This window comes from Cololabis saira, chromosome 6 (genome assembly GCF_033807715.1).
Source record: "Cololabis saira isolate AMF1-May2022 chromosome 6, fColSai1.1, whole genome shotgun sequence".
Classification (NCBI taxonomy): Eukaryota; Metazoa; Chordata; class Actinopteri; order Beloniformes; family Belonidae; genus Cololabis; species Cololabis saira.
In genome coordinates this window covers 38,299,193-38,316,994 of record NC_084592.1, presented here as the reverse complement: position 1 = coordinate 38,316,994, position 17,802 = coordinate 38,299,193, and the positions used below count along the sequence as shown (strand labels likewise).

Genomic DNA, 17,802 nt, shown 5'->3' with positions numbered 1-17,802 from the left:
CTCAAATGGGTTAGTGGAGGTGTGTGCTGTAATATGTCAGCCACGTCCGGGTTTTATTCTATTTTTATGTTATGAATCAATACAAAAATAATAAATTCAACCAGATGGCCCGAGAAAAATCTGACACTTTCAATGTCATTGAAATCTGCGACCCGCGATTAATCAAACAGCTGATCGATAAAATAGTTTGCGATATGCTACGTGTACCATACTGTAACCAACCACCAATATTATCGCTCGGATTTGGAATTTTTTAAGGACAACTTGAATATAAAATACAGCTGGTTCAGATTTGGAGGATGTTGAGCACACAGAAGAGGATCGTTGCGGTTGCGCTGGTAAACCTGCAGAGAAAACGCAGCCAAAGCCACCTGGTGAAACTGGTGTTCTGGCAGCAGGGTGGGGAAGTCGCGGTGCCTTCCCAAGTTCCCTTGCGTAGGTGGTGGTCATGTTCCATAGGAAATGGATAATGTGTGATGCAAGCAATTTGTCTCAGACAGTGGACATCCGGCATAAGATGGTTGGCATTTGGTCGCAATCAATAATGATAAAAGTGTCCCTGACTTCCATATGGCTGTAGGAAGCTGAAGGACCTTCTACTCACCGTATGGGTAAACTGGTCCTTGGTGGTCTGGCTGCAAAGGGGTTGACTTCAGAACCCGAGGGATGGACAGCTCAGCCAGACTGGGTTCGGGGTTGGGACACACCCGGGGCGCCGCGTCGGAGCCTGGAAGCAGGACCAGCTGGCGCAGCAGACCCTGAACACAGGAAGACCGATGTGAACCTGCAGGAAGACTGGATGGTTCTGGTTCTGGATCTGATTCTGATCCTGATCACAGACTCACCGAGAAGCGGCCCCTCCACCGGCCCCTACTGCCAATGAAGAACCTGGACCCTCTGGTGTTCAGGGTGCTGGGGAAGGACTGAACCTGCTTACTGGGAGACAGGAAACCAGTTAATGGTGAAGGGGGGTCTTGATCCTGGAATCATCATAGACCAGTTCAAACTGGTTTCCACTGGTTACAATGGTGAAATAGTTCATATTTGTGGTTTTACAGCACAACAGTTCTCTGACTCTATAAAGACCTGAACCAGTCCAGTCTGAGTCTGAGTAATCAGACTTATAAAGACGTATAAACTTATAAACTGGCTTCAACTGGTTTAACCTGAACAGATCCAGACTTCAAAAGATCAGAGTGGAACATTTGTACTGAGTCACTTGAAACTAGCCTGAACTGGACCTGAACTGAGCCGGACAGTAATACAAGACCCAGATCCAGGAACTGAAGCATAGCGGTTTTAACTACCGTATTGGCCTGAATATAAGACGACGTTTTTTGCATTGAAATGAGACTGAAAAAGTGTGGGTCGTCTTACATTCGGGGTCTAGACGTTATACCCATTCACAACGCTAGATGGCGCCAGATATCTTTAAAGCGAATGCAGAACTTAAAGGTGACCTATTATGGCATTTAATGTATATTTTAAACAGGCCTTGAATGTCTTAAAAACAATCTAAAGCTTGTTTTTTCTACATAAATCATAAATCCAGCCTGTGGGCCCTGTCACTAGTTTTACCGCTTCTAACCTCTTTTTCTGCGCCTCATTTTTAGGGAAGGGGGGGGTATGATAATGAGGCTCTGTGCTGATTGGCTCCCTGAATGACGTGTAGCAGGGGAGGAGCATAAACCTCGCTCCGCCAGAGCAGCCCGAGCCTGTAAATTATCACAACACTGAATTTTCACAAATGGAAACTTTATTGTTAAAAAAATAAAATATGAGTTGTATATAAATAACATTTATGCAGTATTTAAGCCGGATCTACCCGGCGGATGCTGAACGCTGGCCCCAGAGCCACGCCGGGCGCCCGGGAGCAGCGCGCATCACCGCGGCTTTAACGGGGGAATCTGACCGGTTCCGACCGGCCGGGACCGCAGGAACCGGCCTGGACTGGTAGCAGGGACTCCCGAGGACCGACCAGCGGAATTTCAGCCGGATCTGCCCGGCGGATTCTGCGCGACGGGCGCCGCAACTCCACGGCGGGCGCACAGATCGGCTCCGGAGCGCATCTGCGGCGCATCCGCGGCGCATCGCCCTTTACCGGGGATCAAACCGACAGATTTGGCTGAAAATCTCGGAGGGTGAAGCTGATCCGACCTGGGACAGACCCCCGAGGACCCAGCTCCCAAACCACCCGGGAACCTGGATGATTTAACCCGGATCCGCTCCGCCGCGGCGCTGCGTCCGACTGGCTGAAGGAAGGACCGCTCCAGCAGCGGAGAGAGCTGGTTGTGGGCGTGGTTTCAGCAGCGGAGGCTGAACCTGTGGAAATCTGCTCCTGTCGTTACGTAACGACGGGAGCAGATTCTAATCGGCTCAAAAAAAACCACGTGACACTGGGGGACTCTGTCCGGCGGGGGTCAGAGAGCTTGCAGAAATTCATGGTATTTTGTCTCCCCTGTGCTGGCAGGGTGAGGGGAGACCACTTTATATATGTTAAAACAAGAAAAAACCTGTTTTTCATAATAGGTCCCCTTTAACTCCCCAGGCCAAAGCGAACCCCTGACACGAAGAAGAAGAATAAAAATAGCGGTATGAAAGAAAAGAGAAGACAATAACAGAAGAGATAACAGAAAATGGAGAAACGTAGCGACAATCTGGAGAAAAGTGGGTCGAAGACGTTATGATGCAAACTTCAAGATCATGATTTGAATGAGGCAAAATAACATCCTTTTTCTCTCAAATATATTGTTATAATCATTTGTTTCAGATGTACTGTAATTATTTTCTGTATAAAAATTTAATTGGGTGTTAAAAAAAAGTCTTTTTTCAAATTTGAGTCTTGAAAAAGAGGGGGTCGTCTTACAATCAGGGTCGTCTTATATTCGGGTCAATACGGTAGTTTGATCTAAAATGGTGAACAAACACAATGAACTGGTCTAGGCCAGTCTCAACTTGTTTGGGACTCACATCTCCAGTGGCAGTCCGCAGTCGACAGTCAGCGTGGCGTACTGTCCAGTAACCGCCAGCACCACCGTGTGCCATTGGTTATCATCCAACACAACGTCCTTAAAAGTCATCCGACTACGCCTAACAACCCCAGGATGCGTCGTCACCAGGTGGAGGCGGTTCTCAGAGACTCGTAACCCTAGCAAGAGCAAATCAGATCCATCCTTCACCACAGAGAAGAGGTACTCATTGGCCTGGGAACAGAAAGAAAACAGTCTGGTCAGACTGGACTGGACCGGACTGGACCAGATTTGACCAGGTGTCATTTGGGTCTCTTGGCTTACCTTTTGTCTCAGTTGCGGTATCTTCACGGTGGCAATCAAAGAAAACTCAGCAGGGAAATAGTCACAGTTTGTGAAGATTTGCGAGGCAGGGAAACTGAGTGGAGCCGCTGCTGATCCAGTCAGCCTGAGACCTCTGGATCCCTTGGACTGAACCATCTGCACCTGATGGGACAGATCGTTGATCATCCAGTTACCCGTAACCACCAAATCTGTTCCACTACTTCAACTTTGACCTGCCTGTGTAGGTGTGGCTTGTCCTGGTCGTGGAAGAGGTCTGGACAGCAGGTCCAGAGGCAGCAGGTCTGAGGAGAACACAGTTTTAGTGCCTGTAGCCCTACAGCTGAAAGTGACAATTCATTTCTGTTCATGGAGACTCTACGAAGGCTTGTTGTGGTGAAGAGGGAGGTCCGGGCCGCTGGGTGGTACAGTGGTTAGAGCAGAGATCAGCAACCCGCGGCTCCAGAGCCACATGCGGCTCTTTAGCGCCGCCTTAGTGGCTCCTGGAGCTTTTTCAAAAATGTTTGACCTTTTTTTTTTTTCTTTTTTTTCTCCTTTTTTTCTTCTTTTTCCTTTTTTCTCTTTTTTTCTCTTTTTTCCTTTTTTTCTCTTTTTTTTCTTATTTTTTTTCTTCTTTTCTTTCCTTTTTTTTCTCTTTTTTTCTTTTTTTTCCTTTTTCTCTTTTTTCTTTTTTCTTCCTTTTTCCTTTCCTTTTTAATCTCAACATTTCGACTTTTTTCTAGAAATTTGGACTTTTTTCTCGACATTTCGACTTTTTTCTCAACTTTTTTCTCGAGATTGTACTTCAACATTAATCTCAACATTTCGATTTTTTTCTCGAAATTTCGACTTTTTTCTCAACATTTTGAATTTTTTCTTGATATTTCGCCTTTCGCCATTTGCCTTTATTCTAAGGCTTATACATACAAGACTTTTCATTTTTTGCGGCTCCAGACATATTTTTGTTTTGTGTTTTTGGTCCAATATGGCTCTTTCAACATTTTGGTTTGCCGACCCCTGGGTTAGAGCAAGCGGCCCATGTACTGAGGCTACAGTCCTCGAGTCCTGGCCTGCAGGCCTTTGCTCCATGCGTCCCCATTCTCTCTCTCTTTTATTATTTATTTATTATTTATTATTTATCCTTTCCTGTCTAAACTTTGAATAAAGGCCACTATAGCCACAAAAAAGAAGAGGGAGGTTAGCCAAAAGGCAAGACTCTCTGTCTACTGGTCAATTTTTGATCACAAAGTATCGGTTGTGGCCAAAAGAACGAGATTGCAAGTATTAACAACTGAATCTTTCCTTTCCAGGGTTGCTGGATTCTTCTTTAGCGATAGAGAGAGAACTGCAGTCATCCAGGAGGTGTTCGGAGGAGAGCCGCTGGTTGACCGTTAATTTTTATACCTTCAGCAGGGTTGCCCATTAAAATTCATACCAGAGAAACACAAAAATCATAGTGACATGGCACATAATGGTGTTTACGGCTCCAATGGCAGCGGGTACAAATTTGTTTTTAGATGTTAAATAAGAAAGCTGAGAGTGCCATCAATAATTGCCCCAAAGTACTTGACTTGATACACCAAACCTATATCTGGAACCAATGACCATCTCCTTTGTTTTTGATCTTCAAGAAAGAGAGTTTACACCACGCAGTTAATCCATCCCACACTGGGCCGTGGTGACGTTCCTCATCACCTAGGACGGAAATCACAGAATCATCGGCATACTGAAGTATGTGTCTGCCCTCAAAATGACTGGCAGCCGTTGGTGTTCAGGGAGACTAAAAGTGGTGAAAGAACACATCCCTGAGGTGTGCCTGTGGAGGATTAAAGGACACCTCTACCGGGCCTAGAAGCATATTGGAGCGGGTCCAATATTTCCTGTATAACCCCTAAGAGTCCGCTTTAGATATCTTTTCCAAGGTCTTCACAGCTACAGGGCTGAAATCATTAAAAGACCTGATGATAGGCACGGATACAGAGTTCTTCTAGAGCAGGGGTCGGCAACCCAAAATGTTGAAAGAGCCATATTGGACCAAAAACACAAAAAACGAATATGTCTGGAGCCGCAAAAAATGAAAGGTCTTGTATAAACCTTAGAATGAAGACAAGTGGTGAAAGGAGAAATGTCGAAAAAAAAGTCAAAATGTGGAGAAAAAAGTCAATATTTAGAGAAAAAAGTCAAAATGTTGAGATTAATGTTGAAGTACAATCTCGAGAAAAAAGTTCAAATGTTGAGAAAAAAGTCGAAATGTTGAGAAAAAAGTCGAAATGTCGAGAAAAAACCTGAAATGTCGAGATTAAAAAGGAAAGGAAAAAGGAAGAAAAAAAGAGGAAAAAAAGGAAAGAAAGAAGAAAAAAAAACAAGAAAAGAAAGAAAAAAAGGAAAAAAAGAGAAAAAAGAGAAAAAAAGATAAAATAAAGACAAAGAAAGAGAAAAAAGGAAGAAAAAAAGAAGAAAAAAGGGAAAAAAAGAAGAAAAAAGCAAAAAAAACAAGAAAAGAAAGAAAAAAAGGAAAAAAAGAAAAAAAGAGAAAAGAAAGAGAAAGAAAGAGAAAAAAGGGAAAAAAAAGAAGAAAAAGGGGAAAAAAAGGAAAAAAAGGTGAAACATTTTTGAAAAAGCTCCAGGAGCCACTAGGGTGGCGCTAAAGAGCCGCATGCGGCTCTAGAGCCGCAGGTTGCCGACCCCTGTTCTAGATGCTTGGAACTTTATCAAGATGAAGATGCTTATTGTGAATAAAAGAAAAAGATGTCAGAGAGCGTGCTGCAGCAACCAATATTATCTGGTTCCTTCTTGACTAAACACTAACTGAGGTGGTTTGAGCATCTCCTCAGGTTGTCTCCTGAATGTCTCCCTGGGAAGGTGTTTCCAGCATGCTAAGCCAGGAGAAGGTCTCCAGGGAGACCCAGGACCTGCTGAGAGAAGGACTGGTTGGAGGTCTGGACCTCTCTGCTTAGACTGCTGCTCCCAGGATCCAAACCCAGACGAACAGGAGATAATGGGTGAAAGGACGGATGGATGGATGAAGCTGCTTGAACTCCTCCCAATCTAATTCTTCTTAATCATAAACGTTTAAACTGACAGTCTGTAGTGTTTTGTTGTAATTTAATTTGTATAATCCTTTGAGTCTGTCTGCCCTGAGGTCTGAATCGAGCAGCTCTGCTGTTTAAGACAGCAGACAGTGAATCACCCTGACTCAGCCTCTCACCATGTCTCCAACAGCAGGAGCAAATTAATGTTTTATTAGAAACATACCACAGAACTACGCAGTGAGTCCCAGGCAGCTTCGCACCAACACTGTGGAAGCGGGCTAAAAATAACGATTGATTAGACGATTATCTCCCGGCTTCTAATTTCAGATCCCTGAAAGCTGATTTTCATAGAAATGAAACAGGTGGAGGAAAGTTAGTGACACGCCGTTCTTCCTCCAACAGCGACTGATAAGTGTGTTGGCTCTCTGCCGTGTTGGTTGTTATCAGGTGTAGATGATTTGCTCCCTGATCCGTTGTGTTTTATCACATGATCATCTCCCCTAACTGCGGCTTCGCTTGTGATCTAAAAACAGAATCAGAGCTACGCGGCCTCCTGTAACACCAATCATCATCGCTGATGCTGAGAAAAGTAAGAACACAGCGCCTGCTCAACTATTATTATACAATACTGCACTTTTTGTTTTTAACCACACATTTATGATGAGTTCAAGAGGAAAGCATCTTCGCTGAGGAGACATCAGCATGTGATCTAGCCCGTGACCTTTTGATCGGTAGGTGATTGCTCTGCTACCCGCACCACGGTCCACGTACTGTATGTGTACAACTGAATGAGGTGAGAAATAACTCATGAATAAACCCATGGATGAAAGAGTGAACTTAAACAAGACAACAAATTATGTACCGCAGTAACAGAACAGTTGAGCAGCGTGCAGACTATCATCCCATTTGGTACCCAAAATAACTACATCACCGAATTTACAGTCTAATTATGCCATTGAGGTACTATTGAGTAATAATCACTCACAGAATGTTACTGCATGTTATTAATGTTATGTAATGTATGTTATGGTGACGTAGGGCTGGGCGATATATCGAGATTTTAATATATATCGATATATTTTCAAACGCGATATGGTACGAGACAATATCGTTTATATCGATTTAAAAAAAAAAAAAAAAAAAAAAAATATATTTTGATATAGCTTATTTTGTGACAAATTGACTTGAATGTTTTATTTGAGATTTGCACAAATGTTTTGTTATTTGCACAGCTGTCAACCTCAGTGGAAAAGTCTGCCTGTTACTGTCTACATTGTATTAATTGTACAGTGTATTTTAATTTAATTGTTATGCAGGAAAGGGATATTTGTTTTATTTTATTCAAGAAGCATTTTTATTCTATACATGCAGGCAGTTTATTTTTATTTCATTTGTTTTATACATTTTGATATTGTGCAGACCTCTGTTAATAAAGGTACCTGTGTGACATTTGGCACGAGGCTTTGTATTAAAACTGATTGTTTTTTTAAGGGTTTGCCTCAGAAAAAAATGAAGCTAACAGAGATGCTATGCTATAATGCTTTTGGGGAAACCCCAATTATGGCACAGAAAAAATATCGAGATATATATCGAATATCGCCATTCAGCTAGAAAATATCGAGATATGACTTTTGGTCCATATCGCCCAGCCCTATGGTGACGTAAATGACGTAATGATGACGTAACGTACGTAATGATGACGTAAAGTACGGAGTAAACAATGACGTGACGGACGGAGTAAGCGATGACGTAACGGGCATAGTATCTTACAAAGTCACGGAGTAAGATTTATTTATAGCAACCTAGAAAGTCATGGAGCATGTGCAGAGTAACCTAGAAAGTCGTATAGGATTAAAATGTAGAGCAAATATGAAGTACCGTACTGAGTAACTTTCAAGCTACTGCAGATACAGAGTATCGCCCAGGAGAGATTTTGAAGTTCCAGTCAGAGGGCCGTACCAAGTCAGTAGACGTTTCAACGTTTCAGCCTCCTCGGCAGGTAAAGTGATGCTCACACGGCCATTTTATGTATTTTACGTAGAGCAGGTTGGATAACGGCAGGGACGCGGGTCATTTATGTGTTTAATTTTGTGAGGATGAGACGTTAAAGGGGAAAGGACACAAAATCTAATATTGTTTAGAGAGGCACCTGAGTGCATCTCTTCATCCGGCAGATTAGAGATCAAATGTTTATAGCATCGTCGGGAGCAAAGCCGAGGGTGTTTAAACGGGTCCAGGTCCACATGGGTCTCGTCTGGAATTCCCCTTTAAGCTCCTCTGAGGCCGTCTGTGTGTTTTGTTGCAGCAGCAGATCAACGGAAGATGAAGGGAGGATGAATGGAGGGAGGGGACAACATGCTCAGAAACAGATCTCACGTTTCAAAGAGTCAAAACACCGAAGCACAAAGAAGCACAGTCGTCTGAAGCGCATGAAACACGCTGAGATGCGCCATCAGCTTCCCAGTGCAGGCCAGGAGGGAAACCCTGGGGACGTAAACGAGACAGTACTAGAGTTTAAACCCTTGAAGACGATCTACTGTAATGCTTTAGAGGATGGATTTGTGAATCTTAAATTAAAATCAGTTCAACAAACAAAAAAACCTGGCTGGCTAAAGCAAAGGTTGCTGATGTTAGTCGAGCGGGCACAAATATTAGGACTATTTAAAAATAAAACAGTTAAAAGAGGGGGAAATCCATAAGAAAAAAAGTAAAATCAAAATGTCAATAGACACTCAAATTCATGAGAAAAACGCAAGAAAGTGTGAATCTGCACGTTAACGAAGTCAGAAAATGACTTTAACTTTGTGAGGAAAAAATACTCAGACATTCTGAGCTTAACTTACAAATCTGCAAAAGAAAACCAGGATTTATAGCATTTATAAACGTTTCAGAGGAAACCTTTCTGAACACAGATGGTTCTGATTCTGGAAAGTGATAAAACAATGTACTCATCACCTTCCAATGACAAACTTCAGGTTTCAACACATAACGGAGATCATTGTCTAGTAAATGCTCTTCTGGTACTTGGCAATACAGAGTACAATTAAGAGTATTTAATGAAAACGCTTCTAACAATGGATCCTGTTCTATCTGTTCTGTGTTTTATCAACAGAGTTAGTGTAGCGGCTGTTTACAGCCCGCCGTCAGCTGGTACAGACGCTGCGGTGACGCCATCATCTCCGCTGCTGAACGCGTTCCCCCAGAACAACCAAGAGGTCAGGGATGAAGAAGATCACAGGCTTCAAGCAGGAGGAGGACCAGATAGATGGAAGTCTGGATCCTCCTCTCCCACCCCCAGACAAACAGACCTCCCATCCTCCCCTGACCCACAACTTCCCTGTTGTTACCCCTCAGCTGTCTCATCTTCCACCTCAGTCATGGATCAAGTCTGCAGGTCCAGAGTCCTAAAGGCCTGTTTGGACCTGCTATGTTTGATTCTGCAGGACTTCTTCAACCTCAGCCTGAGCCAAGAGAAGGTTCCTGCCTTCTTCCAGCACCAAACACATCTCATCCATCTCCCCCTAATGAATACAGACCTGTAATCCTAACATCTCACATCATGAAGGTCCTGGAGAGACTTTTATTGACCCACCCGCCATCAGAAACACTGCAGTCCATTGATTGGTTGATAAAAGGTTTGTCTCTTCCATGTGACAAGAATATAAACACAAGATGCCCCATTCTGAAGTATTCAAACAAAGCTCAGCATCTTCTTGTGAAGAGGAAGGAATAAAATGGGCTGGATGAAGTCCTCTAAGGCTCGGGTCAGAGTGACCCAATCCAGAGCGAAGGCCCTCAGTTCCTCAGAAAAGCTTGGCTATCTCTTAGCGCCTTGCAAAGGCTAACTCTTCTTCTGTGATTTTTGCATGGGTAGGATGTCATGCTGCTGTAGAAGAAGTAGTGAAGAGCATTTAAACAACAGCAACATGAAAACACCAGCTAGACCTGGGCTTCCTGTTCCAAACGGGACCGTATCAATACAAACTCAGCGCAGAGAGGGGACATTTCCTGAAAGTGATCTTCCAGAAGCGACAAAAAAAAATCCTGTTATAAAGAACTCTGAAAGGCTTTTTCATGAGGGTTTTATTGCACTTACAGTAATACGTTTATCTGTTATCAGCTGAAGAAAAACATTATTTTCTCTTATTTGGATTCTGTCACCTGTCAGCCCGTTCAGGAGCTCTCAGCTAATAATAAACTGTCATATATCTAATACATTTTATAATAAAATAATTAGTATGAATATGAAGTTTCTGTAATGGAAATGATTTGAAAATGTGACCTGTGGAGGCGTTATAAATGATTGCACCTTCGGTGTATATACACCTGAACCACCACGAGGCGCTCGTACCTGTGCAGGGTCTCCAGATGTGGCTCCGGACTGCGGCTGCGAGCAGCATCCAAGTGAGCAGCAGGGGGCGACACGCCAACATCACGCCTGTGGGTTTGACTCCGGCTCACCGACTGTCTTCGGCATCACGCAGCATCATTTCTGAGGGCCAGACGTTGGTCACTGTTAGCTGTAAATCCCAGACATCACCACTATATAGAGCTATATAGAGCACTAATACATAAAAAAGTCCCTTTTAGGGGACAGTGAAGTGAACTCAACAGAAGAAGGAAGTTTCAGACGCCGCTTGTGTAATTTTGTCGCTGCTGTTGCACATCTGAAACCCAGTAGATCACCACTGGTTAATCTACTGGATTTCTGTTCTGCACTGTTTCTTATTAATTTATTGGTAGGATACCTCAAGTGTGTTTTATAGTGTTTAAAATGTTGTTGATGCTAATCTAGCGAAATGCTGGAGAACCTTCTGGAAAATAAGGGCCAAAGACCCAACCACACTGTTTTTAACTTCTCTGTGGGTTAGTTTAACCTGCTGTTAAACCCCTGTATTGTTAATAATAATAATAATAATAATAATAATAATAATAATAATAATAATAATAATAATAATAATAATAATAATAAAACTGTGGTGTTACATCGTTAGTGCCAGTTAAACCTGCGGCTAACAGCTTGAGCTCAGTTGCTGCGTCATAAAAGGAAGTTAGTTAGATTCATGTACTGACTCCTAAGGATAAATTATGAAACTGTAGCGTAAATCAGGACACTGAAATTAGCCTCTAATTTATTGACTTTGCTTCTGTCACATGATATTAGCATGCTAACAATAGTTTGTTTGAACAACTGTACTGATTTTAGTTCAAATGATGTGTTGAGAATTGTTGAAAACTCAACTCTAATAAAAATAAGAAATATCAGAAAACCACAAAACAACCAGGCCATACAGGAACCACAAGGAAACATGCTACTGGAGTATTCTGTCCAGATGTGTTAAACCACCTTCTCAGTGACGCTCAGACTGCTTTGGATTTGAAGTCCATTAAAAACCCTTTAGAAGCTACAAGTCCCTCAGGCAACTATGTCATGTGACTGTTCTCTCTAAAGGGAGTTCAACAGGGTTCAGTACTGGGGCCTGTCTTGATTACATTCTCTGAAAACTGATTCTCATGCCCTATTTATGCAGACGACACAGCTTTTCTTAATCAGCCACAGAGATCCTCAAAAAGGTCTTGAACAAATCGGTCACTTAAATCAATGTAGTTCTGAATCTGAAACCATGTTGTACAGCTGATATTATGCAGAGCCACAGACCGAACATTTCCACCCAGGGTGGATCCCGAAATCATCTCAAAGTATAAACATTGTTCTCTCCAGAAATATTAAAAATGTATATTTAAATTTTCACCAGCAAAACAGCTGATTTTTGAGTCGTGTGTTTTAGAGTAATATTGACGCTCATATTCAGCTTATCGCTCCACCCTGAGCTTCGCTACCAGCAAAAGAAACTGCTCATATCTGCAAAAAGTAATTTTCATATAGAACATTTTTCATTCTGTACATTTTCCACGTTTTCGGTGAGACAAACCTACAACAGCAAATAAACGATTAAAAATGAGAAAATGCTGGGCAGCGGACAGACGGATGGACATGTTAGTCAACTGATGGACAGACAACTCAAAGCTGGTGCGAGAAAAAATTAATAAATAAATACAATTGAATTGTGCCAAGTTTTTCCTGACAATTTTTCCTAATTCTGATTGCAACCAAGGTGCTATCTGCTTAACAGCTAAAAACACAGATAATTATGGTTATTTTAAATATAATGTTGAATATATCTGGGCAGTAAAGGGTTTATGCTCATCATTTTTGTTTTTCTTTGTCTAAAGAGTTTTAAACCGAATCAAATATTTTGGGAAACACGTTTTCCTTTCTCATCTGAGGACAGACATGTCCGACCAAAGAGAACATTTCAGACTGAAATATAAACTTTAGGTCCAGTAGTGGATGGAGAGTAGCGTAAACGTTCGTTCAATCAAACCAGTTCTGAGTTGAATATGCAGATAAATGCCGATATTTGTAGCAATGGAACGATGTTAAAATAAATTACAACTGAACCAAGGAAAAGAGTCAAACATGTGTGGTAGGTTCCCTGCAGACAAATAAAAGTAACTTTGTATGTGCATGAAAAGGAGTGACAAGACTGCAGCGTCCAGACAGAGATGCCCGACAAATTATGCTTTTTTCTGCACAGACTGAGTTAAAATCACCTCTGCTTGTCTTTTTAACAGGCCAACGCTTCCTCACCGGGCTAAAACCAGACCTGGTGCTGCGTGGTCTGGTTCTGGTCCTGGTCCTGGATCAGGCTGCCAACACGCAGGATGATCAGACGGAAACCTTCAGTTTTGGACCGGCTGTCCGAGACCTGGAAGCAGTCGCAGGTTTCATGAACTCCTCTGAAGACGACCACAGAGACCCGACTGCGTTCGGACTTTTTCAAACCTCCACAACATTCACCAACATTGCAGTCTCCAGTTTTTATCCTTCAAAATGATCCAAGAGAAATGAAACCAGCTTGTGGTCAAACACAACCATCTTCATTTTGGAGGAGACGTCCTTTTTCTTTAAATGTCTTTCAGTCCTGATGATGAACAAAAAGTGAATCCTCCCGCTCTGAAACTCAAACCTTGTTTATCAATAACGTTGTTTTTCCAGCACTGATGGTCTGAGCTGTCCACCTGTCCTCGGGGTTGGTCCGTCTCTTCAGGTGCAGACGTCCACCTGTTGCCCTCTGTGCTCATCAGCAGCTTGGTCTGAGTGTGCAGGTGAGCTCAGCCTCAGGTGAGTGCCTCTGAGGGGAGAGAGGCTTCACCTGCAGCTTTACATAAAAGAGTGGGAGGGGCTGTGAGGTGGAGGGAGGGAGCGCTGCCTCCTCCTTACCTGTGAAACCCTTCACTCCACCTGAGCAGCATGGAGAGTCTTTACAAACACTGAGTCCACAAACACGCTCCTGCTATCCCTCAGATTCAGGAACCAGGGCGTGAAGCTGACAGGTTATAAAGGTTCAACCTCTTTTATGTTGTCAGGTTTGGTTTGTGTCTCGATGAGAGAAGAGAGGAAATGGGCTCTCGACAGGTTCTGATCAGCTGCGTATGCAGGACCCTCGATACAAAGCCTTCACTTCCCAAAATCCCTGCGATTCACATCCATTTCCACTGGTACAGAACGTACTACGTCAACAGCAGCACAGGAGGGGCGGTGTTCATTCAACTCAACTCTTTAAATACTTGCCATCTTTATGTGCCAGAGCGGTCCAGAGCCAATAATCGAATGTCTTCAGATTAGCCAACAACACCTTGGATCAGCATTCCTGCTCCACTCCAAACACGTTTAGTTTCTGTTATTGGATGTATTTATATCCAACAGTGTCCGTTTGTACTGCCTCCTGACAATAAAGGTTGGATTCAAAGAAACAAGACTTTGAAGTTACACTTTGAGTTATAATGACCAGAGATGGAGTCACGCTGGACGTTCCTTGGTTGTAATCCTCGATGTCAGATCTTGCAGCATGACACAGTTACCAGGCTAAATGACATTTATTTTACACTAACTTCTCACTGACGTGCTCTCAGATTTGATTCTCACCACTAAGGGCCGACTACAAATGTGAGTCGACACCCATGTTTACAGCAGAAATAATCATATTTACAGACCTAACAGAACATAATCGCTCTGATTTTAATGACAATATGCCTTGCTGTTCAGTTAAGTGTACAAACAGGCCGCTGCATTCGGATCTGTGTTGGCCTGGAAGAGTTCACGGATGAGCTTAGCTTCGGAGAATCTGGGAACAAGCCTGAGAATAGCTCCTGGACCTCCAAGCCACCGTCCAGACTCAGTACCTCAAGCACAGTTGAGCGGCTCCCTTTGCCCGGTCTCTGTTGGAACCGGCGGCGGTCCGGACAAAGGTAGGAGTCTAACACTGCAAAGGGTTCGCTCAGTTAGCAAAACATGGGCTAGCTGAGGATCTTGGGAGAGAGTCATTTCAGCAGTGACATCAGACATGAAGGACGGTCGGTCGTAACACGAGTTGGCTGGTGAAGGATGGAGCTGATCTTCGAGGTGACGAAGGAGGAGGTGATGCTTTACTTGGACACGGTACGACTGAACATGTATGGAGGAAGGCGCGTTCTCAACGTGCTCGTGACATGTAGCTGCAGCGGTTCCTCGTGGAAATCATTCACAACAACGCAGCGGCGCAATCCTCACAAATGTCAGAGGGGATGTGACCAGAAAGACACTCAAAAAACTGGAGCGCAGGCCAGCAGGGGAATCAGGAAGTCGGGTCAGTCGTGTGTGAGTGCACCGAATTACCCAGAATGCATCAGTCTGTAGACGATGACAGATGGAGGAAGTGTCAATGTTGCCACCAAAACAACATTTGAAATGGAAGGTTCTGTTGTAAATGTTCACCGGCATCCCTGCAACTCCTCTGATGGATCAGCTGAGGGATCCGGGCGCTGCGGTGGATCCGGTCAGGGTTACCATTGCCTGACTACAAGGGAGTGCTCTGCTAACCCAGGTTTCAGCTCTGCTAGCTTGGGTTTCAGTTATCGTTTCAGTAGCAACACCTGACATGAGGATGTTTGGACAGATTTGATAAGACTGAATGTAAAGTAATATTAATTTACATCATAGATTGAAGAACTGTGATTGACATAAAGGGGGCGTGTCCCAGACAGCGTCCAGGTCTGTTAGTTCCGCCCACTTACAACATGGCACTCTGCAGGATGAAGAAAACAAGGTGTCAAAATCACTCTCCAGAAACCCCTACAGGTGACATCACAGGAGACTTGTCCAGTTCTTCTTATACAGTCTCTGATTTCAAACAACCAAGTCATTTAAAGTCCCTAAATCACCATTGCAACTATGGCGGCACTTCAAAACAGATAGTAACCTCCCATCTTCTCGGAACTCCGCAGTTCTTCCTGTTCTCCACTCAGTCTCCACGTAATCTTGACAGATGCCATTCTGCATGAACAATGCTCACTTTTATTGACGATCATTAAAGCGTCTTATACCAAACATTAACGCGTCATGAGGACCTTAACGTTCAAGCATGCTTAAGTACTTAAATATGACACAGAGTCAACAGGTGGCGAACCTTCTTGTCCTGTGCTGCTGAGGTAAAAGTCTATTTCAGCTCCCTCCCTCATCTTTGTACTTTGTACACGCTGTGTACTTGGGGTTACCGCAGACATGAAACGCAGCTCTGATCTCTGGCGTCTGAATCGCAGTGATCCCAGTTTAAACGTGGAGCTGGATCTGGTCCAGCAGGCAGAGACATGACTGAACTTGGAGCCCTCTGGTCACATGACTGCAGCTCATCGGAGGGTACAGCTGCAAACAGGGATGGCTGTTCAGACACTTGCTGTCCCCGACTTGCCCACCGGGTGTCAGCCATCACAACAGCAACTAACATGTTGTTCCCAGTTTGATGGAATTCAACCTTGAATTTCTAAAAAAAAATTAAATATTTTTGTAGTAGACGAGTCAGAGGACGTTTCCTGCCCCGCTGGCTTAGAGGCCTGACGTCCTGCATGAATCCAGATTCATCCAATTCATTATTCGGGGCTCAGAGAACAAGCTTTTTGAGAAACCCACAACAGTAAGTTCTGATTAGCACAAAAACATTTTCCTTACCTCCTTTATTTCTCTGTTTATTCATTAACTTATACCAACGCTGTTACCTTTGCATATCTTTTGTTTTTTGTATATCTGCCCCACATTGTGAACATTTTCCTCGTACCATTCCTGTTTTATCCTAATAATTTTCCATAAAACACCTATCCAAGGCATACCAAAAGTAAATTGAAAGCTGTTCTTGAACCGTTTGAAGTACATAGATGGTTTTGGTCTCTTTTGAAAGGTAACACTCTGAAGTTGTCCCCCCAACTGTCAGAATCACTGTAAGTGCTACTAGCATTGAGTAATCTAACTTTGAACACACTGAAATAGGTTTTTATTTCAGCCGGAAATTTATTTTGTAATCAGATGTCTGCAGATGAGTGAATCTGTGACTTATTAGCTGGAAAACACAATGGTACTACAGCATGAATCCTTATTTAGTGCAAGTTCAAATTTAATAACAATACCAGAAAGAATGAGTATTTTACACATGTTTCTGTAAGATTATGTCTAGACCTTTCCAAAAATGGCCATTTGGAGACGCCAAAAAGACACTTGGATAACCATGGGCATAACTCTTGAACCTTTCAACGTACAGTCATAATTTTGGCCTCTAATGAAAGCTGACACTTAGAGGTGTCCTATCCCAGATTCACTATCAATATTGCTGAAAAAAAAGTTACAAAAAACTTTGCATATAAAAGACGGACGCATGTTTCATTCGCTGCAGTGATTTCACTTTTAAGCAAGGACTTCCTGGTTGTGGGTGTTATTCCCACCCCCTAAAGCGGCATATTGTTTTCAGCATTTCATTGGCTATACAATGTGCCAGTCATCAGCACGATTGGTCCAATTGGCAATTTTTTTTCATGACAAAAGGGCGACATGCGCTTCATTTGCATACAGGCGCTCATTCGCTATTGTAGGCTACGGCGAGGACAGGGAAGCTCCTGTATGGTCGAATGAGAAGTCAATCAAAAGGAGAGGTTACAGAGTCCATTTTGAGACCAATATATCTGTTGTGAAGACGTGCAAAGCGGAGTTACAGTGAATAATAGTTGAAAATGTGGGACATTGAGCGACTAATTTAAAATGATGCAGCGGCTGTTTGTGGATATTTACTGGTATGATAATGTATTTTGGAATTACTTTACTGGATTGGATCGACTGGACCTTTCTGACTGTAACCAGACCATTTTTGTGGGAATATTTTTGACCGGACATGTTCTATGAGGCTTCATCGGTAAGTTGCGTCATTTGCGCAAATGTTTTGTTTGTTTGTGGTGTTGATATGCACCAGCTGCTATGATTATATCCTGAAATGGTTTATATCGGTGGAATCACAAGAATCTTAGCTTTCCAAAGATATGTCACCTGTTACCTCACGTAACATACGAGCTGTGTAAATGACCTAGTTTTGTAAATTATGGACCGATTATGTCAGAGC

The 17,802-nt window shown here is 43.0% G+C and overlaps 1 protein-coding gene across 1 annotated transcript in view; it reads right to left on the bottom strand.

Moving 5' to 3' along the window:
* LOC133446525 (thrombospondin-type laminin G domain and EAR repeat-containing protein-like) overlaps positions 1–13,421 on the bottom strand; it is a 39,195-nt gene extending 25,774 nt beyond the window's left edge. The window contains 6 exon segments of the mRNA XM_061724563.1: positions 605–758; positions 846–936; positions 2,971–3,203; positions 3,294–3,595; positions 10,674–10,814; positions 12,975–13,421. Coding sequence (XP_061580547.1) covers positions 605–758; positions 846–936; positions 2,971–3,203; positions 3,294–3,595; positions 10,674–10,755 — 862 coding nt within the window. The 5' untranslated portion in view covers positions 10,756–10,814; positions 12,975–13,421.
* Between the last annotated feature and the right edge of the window lie 4,381 nt (positions 13,422–17,802).